This window comes from Aptenodytes forsteri, unplaced genomic scaffold (genome assembly GCF_000699145.1).
Source record: "Aptenodytes forsteri isolate BGI_AS27 unplaced genomic scaffold, ASM69914v1 Scaffold679, whole genome shotgun sequence".
Taxonomy (NCBI): Eukaryota; Metazoa; Chordata; class Aves; order Sphenisciformes; family Spheniscidae; genus Aptenodytes; species Aptenodytes forsteri.
The window spans coordinates 461,925-477,810 of record NW_008795924.1 but is presented as its reverse complement, the minus strand read 5'-3'; the positions used below and the strand labels follow the sequence as shown (position 1 = coordinate 477,810).

Below are 15,886 nucleotides of genomic sequence, written 5' to 3'. Positions count from 1 at the left end.
CCGGCCTTAAAGGGGCCGCGGCGCCCGGCACTGCCGGGAGGGACAGAGCCGACGGTGCTACCACACGAAATCCTTTTATTTACTGGGAAATCCCTCGTCTGCTCCACGTCGACAGCTGGGAAACCGGGCGCGGGACCGACGGGTGCATTAACCTCCGAGGGAAAGAAAAGGGAAAAAATTAGTAATAGGTAAAGAAATGAGAGACAGAGATCAACATGCATTGCACCCCTTCCAGACCCACGGTGCCTTAGCTAAAGCCAAGTGGGTTTTGCTACAATTACGAGCATTTTGGGGCCCAGGATTTGGTGTGCACAGTGCCAGTCTGCAGCTGCGTCCCAGCAAAGCCAAGAAAAAGTGTCACTGTAGGTTAGAAATCGTGTGAGACACGAAAGCCTTTGGGAATACATGGCTAATTTTACACAAGGCAAGAGCTGGTGTAACAAGATTTGGTGCCTGAGCATTTATGTTTTCTTTTAAAAACGACCTGGAAAAGTTGCGCAGCATTTACAGCTAGTTCAGTATTTCAGTTATTCAAGACAGAAGAAAGCCATGTGGGATTTCCAAGAGCCCTTGCCAAGCTCGGAGGCGAGGGGAGGAGTCAGTACTGGCAAATGTAAAATAAAACACACACTGGAAGGAGAAATACTTAGAGTTTAATGATGTCAGACACCCAAGCTACCCTGGTCTCTTATTTGTGCCTACATATACTGTTTTGAGGTGACACTATCCTGTGTACTGATCTGTCAGAGACTGGGGGGAGAGCCCACGTTGTGCCCATTTGGAGGAATGGCCCCTCTGGTGTCTGAGTAGCAGCAGCAGCTGAATCATCATTTAGGGTTCCAGCTTTAGCAAAGGCACATACTAAGGGCACAAGGAGCACCCTACAGCTGTGCCTGCCTTACCTATTTGGCCTTCCCATTGTTCTTCTTGAAGAGCAGCCATGTTTTCCTCCTCTTTGGAGAAGGCTCTGTCTTGTACCTAGCAGCAAGAGCATGTGGATGAGCAAGGAGCATCCTGAGTGTCCTCTTACCCTCTAGGTGAGCATCTGCCAGGCAGGTCCCCACTTTCCACCTCCACCTGAGCAGGAACCAGTCCTCCTGCTGTTCTCAGGGCCAGGCTCAGCTCATCAGTGAGAGCAGAGGATCTACCTGTCCAGGGTCACCTTCTGAGCTCTGAATCAGTTGACTAGCTGGGGAAAAAGCATTCACAGAAACAGGCCAGCCAATGTCACCAGAGAGAGCTGCTCAGTAGAGGTAGCTTGCAGTTACCAACACACCATCATCTGTGCTTTGAAGATGCCTTAAGACTATCAGGTTACAGACAGGAAAGTCATTTTTGTTCCTCAGAAATGCCATTAGTTCAGGAATCCCATTCAGGAGACCACACACAAAAAGATGGTCCCTGTGACAGTGGCTCAGCAGACCAGCTGGGCTGGGGAGGGGTAGGCCTGGGGCTGTCTCTGGTTTCAGCTCCAAGGACTGCCCAGCTGCTCTAAGGATACACCCTGTACCAGCAGTGCCCAGGCTAGGAATCTGGAACCAAAACAGGATCATGACACTTAAGATGACAAAAGTCTCCAGGCTCATGGAAGATTTAATAGCAGTCTAAAGAAGTCATCGGTGACATGGAGAAGGTGACTAGGGAGTAAGAGTCACTTCAGTATATGAGAACTAGGGAGGAACGATCCTAGTTCTATCGCGTAGAAGAGTTCAGAACAAACAAAGGGCAGCACTTTTTCGGTAACACTGTTCCCAACAGCACCTTGCCAGCAGCAGGCTGCTGGAGTTTGCTGGGCTGGCTCAAGGCTCTGACACCAGAGCTCACTGCTGTAAGGAGGAGAACATTTGCCATGCAATAGCCCAGGGTTTTACAGCAGGCATTACAGACTGCACAACCACTGTTACTATAGAGCTGCTGAAAGGCAAAATGATTGATCACACAGTGATATCCCAGAGTACAGGCACCAGGTGCCTGGAGCTGTAGATTAGTGAGAAAGATGAGCAGAGCTCCGGAAGATGCTCCAGGCAGAAATCCACAGAATCATTCACACCAAGAAACAAAAATGACTAAGATTGCAATGAACCGTTCCCTACCACAGCCTGAGAAATGCCATCAAAGAGACCAGCTAGAGATCCTGGAATTAGTAGCTGATTAGGAAGGTAGCTTTAGGGAATAAAAAAAAATGCTTAGGGTAGGTGAACAAGTCAAGAGAAATCACAGTAGAGTTTCTCTTTCATCCTGCAGAGCTGGGTGGTATGTACTACTTTTCCTCTCGTCAATAGGACAGAGGTTTTGAAAAACACAGTCACCCTTTCCAGTTTCCTCCATCTAGGTAGGCTCCGCAGGCTTGTGGACACTCAAGCAGCATGCTAACTAGATTTCGGAGTCAGTCCAGACAAAAGGACAGGACTTTTGCAAGGAAGTAACTCTGCTTTAGAGCTATGCTGGCACTGGGGAGCTGAACCTTTTCTCTGGCATGCACATCTACAGGTATTTAAGGATTCAGTGACTGTTTACCACCACACGCTCTCCTCCATGTTCTAAAACCTTCCTTTCCACTTCCAGCTGTTCCAGGATGGTCTTCTGCAGCAATGGTGCATTTGCTCCTCTTACAACAGCTACTAATTCTCCTCCCTGAAAGGTGTGAAAAGCAAATCAGTCAGTAAGTGCTCAAGTGGTGCCCTCTGGGCTCTGGCAATCACCACAGCAGCACATCACTTTACATGATCATACACATTTACAATATCACATACATGATATTATGTACCAGGCCTTCCTCCCCAACAGAGCTGCTCTGCTCTAGAACAAGAGGAAAATTTTGGAACAACCTTCTTTGTTGTTCCTGATCAGTCTTAGGATGAAACAAAGCAGCTTGTGAGAGAAGTGAGGTCCTGCAGTAGCAGGAGCTGAACCTGAAGACCCTTCAGGGCAACACACGTGTCCATGTGCTAACATGGCGTGAACACTGCTCACGTGGACTCAGCCAGCCACAAGACCCTGTGGACATACACATCTTTCAGCAAGTCACAGGGATCCCTGGGCGTGAATGATAGCGATTTTCATGATTAAGATACCCTCTCATGGAGGGGGAAAGGGCCATGAAATATAGCCATCCATCACAGGCTACATGGGTCTTGCCCCAGGTAAAAGGAAAAAAAGAAACAACAAAAAAAGCTCAACAATCTCTAGCTAGAGGAGTTCCTGTAACTTTGTGCAATGTCTGCCTTTCACCCACCTGTGCAATTTTTAAACTGTTTTACTTCATTCACACCTTAATCTCTCCTAATTTTTTTTTAATTAATAGAACAAAATTACATTGTTCTGTTTCTTGGTGGCAATGAAGAAGATATTTCAATTTAAACTCTGGCTGTATATTTTTATCCATGCAGCACTTGATCACCAGTAGATACCAGCAGATACAGAGCAAATAAAATTTGCTGTCACACATGAAAGAAAAATAATATCTCTCAAAAAGGACAGTTGTTCCCACTGGCAAGTGATATTTTTTGCTATGCAACTACTGTAACAATATTTTCACTCACTGCATAAAACAGAAAGACAGGCTCGCATTTTCCTCTGTATTTTTCCAGAGCATCAATGGAATCAACTTCAGCCTAAAAGGAATGTAAAATAAAACAGGTGTTTCTAGAAAAGCATTTCTGCTTCAGAGGAATACACATGAAACTGCCTTGACTCAGACATCCTCAGCTGGCTGGCACTCATCCCCCACGTACAGCAAAACACCTCTGGGTCCCAGTCTTACAGACCAAAATGACACTGGTCAGAGCCAGGGCCAGAACCTACTCCCAGCTCAGTATCAGCAACCTGAGAAACAGGCAGATGTCTGGCAGATCTCACCTGCAGAGGTTGGAACAGCAGCTCTTGTGAGGCAGGGATATCTACCTCACAGCAGCTTGCCTGAGTGAATCCCAGAGAAAAAGCCTGTAAAACTTAAATCGGGGCCCCTTGTCTATGAGGAGTGTGAGAAGTGACAGGAGGACCTGTGATGGCAGCAGCAGCAGAGGCAGCAGCTGCAGGGAGTGCTGAGCAGTGGCCTCCACAAGAAACCTCGCTGCCTACAGCTCTGTCAGCAATCGAGAGCTGGCCTTCAGCCAGGAAAGGCATTTAAACACAGGATCACAGCATGATTGAGGGAGGCAGGGACTTCTGAAGGGCTCTAGTCCAAGCCCCTGCCCAAAGCAGGGCTAGTCTCAATGTTATAGGAGGTTGCTCAAGGCTGCATTAGCTTTGAGCATCTCCAAGAATCAGTGCTCCACAGTCTCTCTGGGAACTTGTCCCAGTGTCCAACCACTCCTACGCTGAATACTTTTTCCTTCTATCTACTTGGATTTTTCCCTGCTGCAACTTGATCCCATTACCTTTTGTTCGTTTGCTGTGTACCACTGAGAAATGTCTCTGCCTTCTCTATTAATCCCTCACTAGACATCTGTCCCTTAGTCTTCTCCAGGGTAAACAAACCCAGCTCCTTCAGACTCTCCCTGTACATCAGAGGGACACGTACGTTAATGATTCTGTCTAGCATTACTTGCTTAAGCAGAAATCTGAAAAGTACAGAACAGTTGAAGCCTGAAAATTCTTAATGATGAGAGTTCTTATTGATGTAACCAAGTGTCTGTATTTGGCAGGCTCACTCACACAAGCTGGAACTCCAGGACTGTTATCATTTTAGCTGATTATTGGAAAGATAAATGACTTCAGCCTTTAGTTACCTGCTAATTTCAGGGGACTGGATATTTTAAGCAGTGCCAAATTAGACCTTACCACAGCAAAATGCAGAAGACCACTGCCAACTTCATTCCTTATTTTTCGGAAAAGATCCACTACTGTTTTGCATGGACCACACCAGGCTTGAAACGCATCAACAACTGCAAGCAGGAAAGTTAGTAAGAATTAGGTCAAAATGGGTCAGTTTAGACATAGACCAATAAGGCTGGTTTGTGCACTTCTCCACTTTGCAGCATAATCATTTGGAAGGGGACTGCAAAAGGGTGCTAGTGCAATAAGAATAATCTTGAAAACCTGCGAGGATTGAGGTCTCCCTCCTCTGGTGACCTCTGCAGCACTACCCTGGGGAAGGAGATTTGCCTCATGTCCAACTAGAACTTCCCAAGCTGCAACTTGTGGCTGTTGCTCCCATAGTTCTGTCTGGAGTGTGGCAGGACTCCTGTTGAGCGCTAGAAGGGCTATGGATTCAATTCTGAAGTGGAAATCATCATACTCTTTCAAGGTTTCAAATGCTGGATCAGAGGATGAAATCACATTATAAAATAGCAAGCTAATAACAATGGTATGGAGGAGTCTTTAGAAGAAAAATTGACATGGCTGTGATCTTGGAGGTACTAGATTTTCTACGGAAAACTGCTGCACAGAGATAGAGCACATGGGGCTTACCTAATAGCCCTCTAACCTCCACCCTCGGGAACCAGGGCTGTTCCTTGCATTGGGGACAGTCCTGCTCCAAGCAGATGGCTGGACTGGAGACTCCAGAAGCTCCTGCACCAGAACTGCTTTGATTGCATGACAATTGTCCCACATAAATGAAGACGACTACAACCTCCAGCTAGTCTCACCTCTGTTAGCATATTTCTTTCTTCCATTCAGGGCAAGAGGAATGGAGGGACTAACTAAACATCCATATCAGTAGTAATTGATTCCTAACAGTACTGGTGTCCTTTTAACACAGAACAAAAGCAATCTAGTATGTTGACCAAACCCTTACCAATGAGTCCTTTGAGACACAGCATTTCTTCCCAAAGCTCCTGGCTATTGATGTTAATCTGTGTGAAAATTTAAAGACACAGTAAAAGCAACAGTAAGTCATCAGGTACTACCTGGTTGCTGCAAACATACTGACAAATCACCTCATGCTTGCACTTAAGCTGGACACATCTGCCTGAAAAGGTATTACCTGAGCACTCAGGAAACTCTTTTGACTGCGATCCTCTCACCTCTGACTAGCTGGGCAGTGCCAACCTGTGCTAGAACATGGGTAGAAGACCTCTGAGAAAAAACAGCTGAAGTCAGATATCCTCACTTCCGAACTCATTCCTTCCCCCCTTCCTCCCACATGCTCTTGCTACTACCTGACACCAGCTCTGAGAGACCCATCAGCACGCCAGCTAACTCTGTTGAAAAGCTTATTCAATTAGAGACTCATGTTGTCTCACAAGAACCAAGGAAAGGCAGATGGAAAGGGTAGCAGCGTCCAGCCAAGAACAAGCCCTCCCCTGTTTAGTGGCAGCAACTACTTGAACAGTCTGGCTGCTTGGGGACCCCTGACTCAGTCTGCAGAGAGACTGAGAGTTGTTCTGGGGGGTGACTGGGGACACAGCCCCCTGCATCTTATCAGGGCCTCTGGCTGACTGACCAGAGCCCTAGCTGAACCTACCAGGCTGTGTCGTGTATGGCGCAAGAGGGAAGGTCTGTGAAATACCTGTAAAACCTCAGGTTTTTCCTGGCACTCTCCTGCTTTTATGGCAACATGACTCCTTGTGGGGCCATACAGCAAGATCTGAGAGCAGGGAAGGGCTCCAGATGTTCCTCTTGTGCCTTGGCTTACCATACAGCCCTGCAGGTGTGCAGGTAGCAGGAAGAGCAGCAGGCAGTGGGGATGAGGGACCCTGAGCTCCCTACTGCAGCACTCCTGCTGTAGAAGAAACACAAAGAGCTGCTTTGCTTTCACTTAAATGGAAGTCTGATATGTAATGATGTTTTAACATAGGCTAGCAGCTCAAACAGTTAAGAGCCACTGGCAGAAAACTGACTAGACTGGTTCTCTGCAGGCTGCCTGGATCACAGCACAAGAAGCATGGACTTGGAGGAGAGCCACACACACATTGACACCCGCTAGGTCCCAGCTCAGCAGGGACCTCCCATCAGAGCCAGCATGGTGCTCAAAAGCAGCAGTAAGGTGGTGGTCTGGGCTGACCTGCAGCATTGAGTGCTGCTTCAACATGCTCATCTCCAGCACACATCCTCCTTTCCTCACACCTATTTCAGACCCAGTCCTCATCGCATTTTATAAGCCAGATGATTCTCCACCAGCAGTTTCTCACCCTCCCTGCACACAAGCTATACTACTTCGTTAAGATGTTTCAGTCTTGATAAAATAAACTAGTAAATACACAGCTTTCATGATGTCTGGGCACTAGAGGGTGCCCAGAGCACCATATGAGACCAGCATATCCTTACCTGAATTACCAGCTGCTATCTAAAGACTTCCAAAACATAGTGAACAACAGAGAACATAGAAAGATCTAGGTTGGAAGGGATCTGTGGAGTCCTTAGTCTAATCTCCTGCTCAAAGTTCAGTGTTAGATCAGGTTGCTCCGGGACTTACTCAGTCAAGGATGCCCTAGACAATTCCATACATTGTGCCATGTACTATATTATCCCACACTTCCAATACTGTTATTAGAAAGGAAAATATCTTTAGCATCTTCCCCATCTTACAGGACTTGTCCTTCAGTATGTACTTCGAAAAACACAGTAAGTTAAAAAAAATAAAGCTTCTTGAGAAATGTAAGATCTGTTTTTGTTCATCCTGAACAATGACGATTCCTAATTAACTTTCTCAGTCGGTATCATTAATCCTAACTACATTTAGTCTACACTGGAAGAGAGTAAGTTGCAGTAAGGCCTGCTATTTTACAATAATTAACACCAACATGCATTAAAGGACTGCTAAAATTGCAACGTCAAGAATTCCAAGCGTGGAAACTCCAGTGCAAATTAAATGGCCTCTTCTACATTTTCAGAGATGTCACTGGAGGTCATACAGTACAGTTTCTCCAGGACCCCGCCTCACTCAGAGAATGGGGAGTTGTTCAAACACCTCTGTCTGTTCTCCTGTTTAGCACATGACCCCAAGCCTAATTTTTTCAGAGAACACCTGCAGAATTAAGAAATTTAATTATTCCAGTTATCACTAGTGCTAGGACCACCCTTGGAGTGTTTCACAGAATGTTAAGGAGTTCAAATGATTTATGACAATAATTTGTGATAACGAGTTCAGCCGTGAGTTCAACTGATGGACTCTGAAGGGTGCTGGCATTACTTTCTAAGTGCTTTGCTAATTTGGATGCCCTGAGGCTGCTAGTACTTGGCTTTTCTCTAATATAACCAGAACTTTTCTAGGACATCACATCATGTCCTATGTGAGGTTCAGCTTTCATCTGCAGATATGAACAATCCCATTTTTGCAGATCTTTCCCTTAGTTGGCAAAGGTGCAAAGTCTGATTGATGTAGTTTTCCCCATCGCACAGGAACGCAGTTGTACAAGCAGCAGTAGAAACCATTTTTACCTTAATAAAGCGATCCTCTTTCTCTTATACAAATGTTCACATTTTCACTCCATGCTTTCCAATTTTAACAATGAATGAACAAGGTTATAGAGCCCATAATCTCCTTCAGTATTTCTCTCTTGTGAAGACTGAACTTGTTTCAAAATTTGAAGACCTTCATAACCTATTTTGGGTTTTTCAATGTTTTTTGCATGCTAAACTGCTCTCAGAAACCCTCTCTCCCCTAAGCAGGTAGTTATAAAGCATCATTAGGTCACTTGCGCAGTGTAAATAGGGAAAAATTCCTCTACACATCATTGTGAAATAGGTTTTTTAGCCTTTGAATTTTTCTTGTACCTCCTAACTTTTCCACCTTTACAGCGATCTTTCTAAACACGTGAGCTGGTCAGAAACATTCAGTGACACTTGCCATTCAGGAGAAACCCCCCCTTCCCCAGTTCCCTACTTCTAAACGTCCTCTGAACAATTGTCCCACGAAACACAGATGCATTTAGATCTATGAAAGCAGCCAAACCCGTGCCAGCTCATAACAGGTCTGAAACACAACCTGCAGCCCCGTAGCAACCTCCCTCTGCACCCCACAGCACTGACTTCAGGGAACAGATTTGACTTGCCATATTTTCCCATGCTTCCTACCTGCCTTCAGGAATGCTTTTCCACCACAAGGACCTCACAGTAGGGCTTTGCCAGCAGAATCTGAGATACTCCAAGACTGGACTTCATCCTTGCACTTACTATGAGTTTAAAAAATATTTTAAAAGGCTGGCTCCTACTGACCTGCAGTACTACCTCCTTTTTCTTTGCAGCCATCCTTTCTGCGGGAACAAGGGTCCTTTGAGCAGCAGTCCCAAGTGCAAAGCACTGCAGGCGTCCTCTAATTATGTGAATCCAACTGCTGGCCAACCTGCACCATAGAGAAAGCTTTTTACCCATCTTTGCTCCTCCACCCACGACATACCACCTACAGCAGCATCCCTGCCCTATTGGAGGGAGCAGGGTTGGCTCAGCAGTGCCCAAAGCCTGGACACGGCTCTGCTTGCACCCTTTTCAGAGGTGAGGTGCTGTTGCAGGGCCTGAATTGCTGCTCACTTTTAGAGACACAGCAGCTTGTCCCCCCTCGCCCCGTGAGGGTGGCAGAAGCGAACCGGCCCCAGCCAGGGCCTGGCAGTACCTGTGCAGTGGCTGGCAGCACCCCAACACTGCTATGGCAGCCCTGGCAACATTGGGGCGGAGCGGCAGCCCAGCCCGCCCCTGCTCCCTTCTCAGTGTCAGCTGCAGCCAGGAAGTTCAGCTCCATCTCCTCTGTTACTCCCCTTCAAGCAGCAGCAGCTGGAGCCCCTCTGCCTCCTCTTTGCCTGCCAAACCTGCCCAACTCCCCCTGCAGGCCCTGTGCCCCCAGCCCACCACATGCTCCCTGGCTCCAGTTTTCCCCTGTCCCTCCCAAACTAGGAGCCCAAAACAAGGTCCGGGATCCAGACATGACCTCCCCAGCACCAAGCAGAGGGGATAAGCTGCTGGCCCCACTCCAAACGCAGCTCAATTTTTGAAGGTTGGTTGGGTTTTTTCTTATTTGCAATGAGCACACAGCACCTGTGCCCAGAACCCCCCAGGGTGATGCCCATTTGGGCAGGGCTGCTGCTCATCCTGTCCATTCCCATGCCTGGGGTCACTGGGCTCCAGGTGCAGACCTTGGTGGTGCTGCTTCTTGTCACGCAGCACACAATGTCATGGTGGCCAGGTCCTCCAGCTGGTCAAGGTCCCTCCTGGTTGAGCTTGTGACACATCGACTCCCCTGGTAACCCCAGGGGACACTGTCCAGTGCCTCCACGGGACATGGTAGGGCTGAGCCTTGGCAGGGGCTCCCCTGCCTCCAGCACCAGCTCAGCAGAGCAAACCGCACCCCTGGATGCCCCCAGTAACTGTCTCTTTTTGTAGAAATAAGCCTCCAGTAAAGTCCTGATGATTTTAACCACCACTGAAATTTTGCATGTTTACACCTATCACGCACTTACATTTTCAGATTACCAAAGACAGTCCTGTTAAACCCATTTTCTAGTCTTCAAGAATCTAATCTCATGCACCTCAATTATTCTTCTGCCTGCTGTGCCACTGGTACAGCAGTTTCATGGAGGCGCAGCATCTACTGCAATGGCTAAAGTCTGTAAAAATAAATTTTAAAAAATATGAAGTGTTTGCCTTAAGAATATACTGGCACAAGATGCTTTCGAGCAGGTCACTTCGCTTCTTTCACTATTCCAATGCAAATCTATGATTGGAACAACAGCCAAATGACAAGTCTCATTTGACTTTCTGTATGGGAGAGACTACTCCAAACATGGCCTGGAGGTGGTGGGGAGCAACCAAGTGTACTACTTGTCTGACAACTAGCATGCCAAACTCCATGCAGGACTATTTGACCTTTTGACACATGTAACCTTTGAGAGAAGGACTACCATTACTGGACCCAGATATAAAGAGTGGACATACTTATCAAAATTCATTAGGACTGGTTTTCAGAAGAGAAATGGCACAAGAACAGCAGAAATCCTGCTGATTTGTATTATGTCCAGACCAACTCTATACTTGCTTTGGTTCTGCAAGCAACCCTGTAATTCACAAGACGCTGCTACCTAAATAAAGTTGGTAAAGATCTGGCCAACCAGCAAACAGGTTTGTTCCCACTGTGAATCTCAGGCTAGCAACTGTCAGTCTGTAGAGAAGCTGGCACAGAAAGCTGAGATTTCTCCATGAAGCTGAGAAAAATCTAGATGTTCTGGTAAAGTTCTTTTTATTTACAGTATTCTTCTTTTGTACATACCTATAGCAACATCAAAAATTATTCACAAAGCTTAACTGAATGTAAAAATGTTCTCATCCAACAGTTTGTCCTATCAATATCTGTGGAAAATGTCAACTGTTCTCATGCAGCAACAAGATTGTCTGAGCATTGTTTTTTAGTTTTTCTGGTAGAATTTTAGGAAACCACCTCAAACCTTGTACACAGATACTTACCCACCTTTTTTCTGAACACCTTTAGGCATCGAAGTTTTATAGAATCAAACTCAGATTTGCTTTTAGAAATGTGAATTGGGGGAGGACGAGAAGAGATATGTAAGAACTAGAACTTGAGCTCCTAAATGTACATAGCAGGAGTGCAAATTTAGAAGTCAGATGCATGCTGTACAGTTTTGCATTTACAATACCTGCCTCAGAACTTTTTTCTCAGAAAAATATATTTGATTGACTTTTATAACTAAGACTTCACTTCTGAGGTACTGATATTTATCCAGTTCTCACATATTTTTACTTTCCCTTTTGTTCAGCCCCCAAAGTCCATCATGAAAAATTTGCAGAAGGACATTAAAAAACTGCCAGTCACTTACTGCAATACCTGGGGAAAAAGTGTCAGGTGCTCACTTTTATTTGTCTCTCAAGAGTGGAAGAAGTTACATGAAATGTATATATTCTCCTTTGTAACCAAGTGATAACAGTTATCTGATACATAGCACATTCAAATTCCAGGCCAAACTGTGGTAACATTTTCTGACACAAGTAGTTACCTTGGAAAAAAGTAAGGCTATCACAATTTGACCTTCTGATTAGAAATAAAAGATTAAGATACTTATCAAAATTGGTTAGCAAAGTTACAGACCTCTCTTCTTGCTGCAGCCTTCCTCAAGTTCAGTGTAACAAAAGAAAGATTTGGTTTAAGACATTGGCTGCAATCTTTAGTGTGCCTGTTAGTGCTATGTAAATATAGTGTTTGGAGATTCTGACTATTAAAACTATGGTCTAAACTGAAATCAGAAAGTAGACACGGGAAGAAAGCAAGAACCCTGAACTGCATGAAGGAGAGCTCCTTGCTGCCCTCATTTGTTTCTATGCATATTTGACTGTGAAGCCACTGGGGTCTCATATTCCAGCCTAACCTTAGTCATCTTCATTTGTACTCGTATTTTTTTTCTCCACACTTACAGGCACAATTTCAGGAACTTATGGACAATCTAGGCTTCTGAATGCAATAAAATCCCATCGCTTATTATCCAGGTATCCAAATCCATGCAAGTGTGTATATCTGAATATATACACAAAATCTGTAGCAACATTACTGAGCTAAAAAAAAAAAAACCAACAAAAAACAAACCACAAACCAAAACCCCAATTTTTCCATCCCTTCCCAACTTAATGCACCCAGCTGATCTTTCATGGAAATAATATGTAAGTCACTTAACTGTATTTGGAGGTAAAGGATGCAAAACAAAAGCAAACCTTAATCACTGCTTGCCAGCTCCTTCTAGTCTCTTGAAAGTATAACTTCCACAACATACTGTTTGCTCTATTGATATTAGTAATCAGCAAATACTTATCACCAGTGAAATAAGCTAATCCTTCAGCAATTATCTGAGCAAGTTCGTGGCTACTAAAGCAATAGCTTATGCCTGCTGATATTGCAGCCACCTGTTCCTTTCCAGAAAAGTCAACAGTCATGCTAACTCTGAAGTATGAGCTTTTCTTCTAAAAACGTAAAGAAAACCCAAAACAATCCAGTTGATCCATTCCATGGATTTGAGCATGTCATCAGTACCAGGTGACCTTGTATGGTGGTAAAAAACTCTTGGACCTTGTCAGTACAGAATGTGCTGCTTATAATTTGGGGTCTACTGTCTCCCTCTATTTTTCTCTTTAAAAAGGAAGTATAATCTAAGTTAAGCTGAAGTTCAGAAATGCATATATTTTACTTAAAAACATTCATCTGTTCAAAATTCAAAATAAACTTTATGGGATACAACAGTTTGGTTTTTTTTTTAAATAACATTTCATTCAAACTGTATATAATTCATTGAAGTATTCGTACAGCAAACAATGGTTAACCCTTGAAAACCTGTAGAAAAAGATTTTCACACAAAAAAAAGGAAAAACAAAATTGAGGTATCACCCACACACATTCACCCAAGCACATGCACACACTCGAGCACACCCTCACACATCCACACACGCAGGCTGCAGCAAAAGCAGAAAATTGTAGGCCCAAAAGGAAAATGATGACTGATTGTTCTATCCGAAAGTCCAGGTAGCTCAGGAAAAAAAAAAAAACAACAAAAAACCAAAACAACCCCCCAAGAGTCCTCTGAGTAAAGAAACTACCTCAAGAAAATTCTCAAGTGCACTGGAGACCTGATCATTTAAACTGTTTCTGCAAAGCAGCTCCCTGCACCTGAGAAAAATGCAGCCCAAGGTGACTTGTGCAAATATAAGGAGTCAGGAATATCTCCTGCTATTCCTTAAGTAGACATGAGGGGTGTCCATAGATTCAATTAGTCTTTGATCATGCAAGATACTGCTGGAGTGCTGTCTTCGCCCTGCAATAAAGGAACAACCTGTTAATTATTGGGGTTTGTCTTTATAATCAACAGCTTTATGTACAAGACTGTGCATTGTGCCAGCAAGAGAGGAAGGATGAAGGAGTGAGGTAAAAGGAAGCTGAGTGGCTGGCTCCTTCAGTTTGGAAGAATCTAGCCCATGGTGCAGAAGTGCTCTGCGTGGGCTGTAACAATTTAAGAATCCACCTTGCATCTAAGAATAAGATGATCTAACCAAGTATTATTAGATGCTCAGCACAAACTGAGCAACTTTCAAGTATGGTGGGGCTTAAGATGTATATTGAACCTCATTATCAACACACCTTATAAAAAACCCTTAAGAGCAATAATTGTGAAGAGCAATTACTTTTCTGTAATACAGATGTACCATGAAAAGCAGGTCTTTGAGCTGAGAAATGAAAGAGGTGTCATAACTCAGAACATACTAGAAGCACATTAGTCCTGTCAGGAACACCGGCCCTACCAAAAACATACAATGAGGTAAGAGGGAGAAAAGAAGCAACAGCCAGCGTTAACACTGGAATTTATGTAATCTAACATTGTGCAACATTTTTGTTAAGAAAAAAAACACCTCCCAAAAGTCTAGAGTTACAGTTTCATCATCACTTCAGCTAATTCAGTGTTTCCTACCACCTGAAGTGAGAAGCTTTGCTCTTCCTTTGTCCCCCACACCTCCCAACCACACTATCATGACCTGGACAGACTTTTCCAAGATCTGATACAACTCAGCAACCCGGAAGAAAAAAAATAAATAATCTTCTTCTAAGTTCCCTGCTACATTCACAAGTTGTATCAGCTCACTGAGGGGACTGATGAGGCAGAGTTGGGACAGGGTGAACAGTGGGAGCAGGTGGCCAGAAGAAACAGGAGGGACAGTGACTTGCAACACTGCTAAGCACAATCAGCTCCCTGTCTCTTAAAAGCAAGGCTTAAGTGTTGACAAGCAAGGCCCATTTACCAGAAAGTATTTTTACTGGTGTAAGTTTTCCTATTTCTCACTGTTTTAAAACCATATTTAGCTTTTCCATAATTTTCTGTGAGCCTGCTTATTGATATCTGTATGTTCCTGATTATCACCTTCAATACCGATACTTTGGCATAGATTTTAAACAGAGAAGTCCTAACTTTACTACAAAGATGTCTAAGAACACAGGAATATATTCCATAAAAACAAGAAACCCAAATTTAATGCATTTTAAAACACTGCACAGTTTTGAGTTGTGTTGTCTGTATATGACCTCTTCCAAAAATCAGATCATCTCCTTCAGTTCATGAAAGAAATATGGGTTGTTACTAACTGTAGGTGGGATAATTGCAAAAAGTTAACATAAAAAGCCAGAAAATGTCATTAGCTATTTTGGTTGTATGTGTTTGTGAAGAAGCTAGACGGTCTGTGTAGATACTATAATATGAGTAACAGAACAGGTATGTGAAAAGTTACTGTTGAGCTTAACTAGTTTAAAAGCATTTAATTGAGATTAACAACAGTGGTGATCCTGTATTATCTTTTTAATTCATAGCATTATGTGATGGTTTACCATTGTTCCAGTCCTCTGGAACTTTGTTAGTTAGTCCAAGGTTTACACAAATATTTGTGTATCAGTGATATTTCAGAGAGGACCCTCCGCTGGCTTAGAAGATCTTAAGTGTAGTTATTTTATACTATTGAGAACTTCAGTAAAATTTGTTACTCCTGAGCAATACAAAACCTGCTCTTTAAATAAGTGTTCATCACAATTTCTTTATACACCATAAAACTCAGTGCAATGATAGATAGTTTTTCTGGGTAATTTTTCTATAATCAAAAGATTTCAAAAAAAAGATACTTTTTTAATAAAAAGCGAAGATTTCCCACTAATCTTCTTGGATTTTTCTTTATACTCACTTGTCACACAGATTTGGATCCGATGACTGACTCAATTTATGTAGAATATCTACTATTCCCATGTCTCGTAGTTTATCTTGGCGTTCTTGTGAACCTATAACAATAAATCACATTGTTGGGAATACCACCAAGAATAAATGAAAGGAGTGGTAGCAGAAACCAGCTTAAAGGAGGAGTATGGAACACAGTTCAGTTACAACACAGCAATGGAAAAACTCCCTCAGTTGTGGCTACTTCTCAAGGGAACTCTAGTTTCTTTTTTTTTTGTACTCCATGTGCATATGTTTAAACAAAA

At 43.7% G+C, this 15,886-nt stretch overlaps 1 protein-coding gene across 2 annotated transcripts in view; it reads right to left on the bottom strand.

Moving 5' to 3' along the window:
- Positions 1–11,098: 11,098 nt before the first annotated feature.
- Positions 11,099–15,886, bottom strand: part of ARMC8 (armadillo repeat containing 8) — a 79,785-nt gene continuing 74,997 nt past the window's right edge. For both annotated transcript variants that reach the window (XM_009284957.1, XM_009284958.1), the window contains 2 exons: positions 15,592–15,685; positions 11,099–13,685 (listed from right to left, as the gene is read on the bottom strand). In XM_009284957.1, coding sequence (XP_009283232.1) covers positions 13,652–13,685; positions 15,592–15,685 — 128 coding nt within the window. In that variant the 3' untranslated portion in view covers positions 11,099–13,651. The remainder of the gene's footprint in view (positions 13,686–15,591; positions 15,686–15,886) is intronic.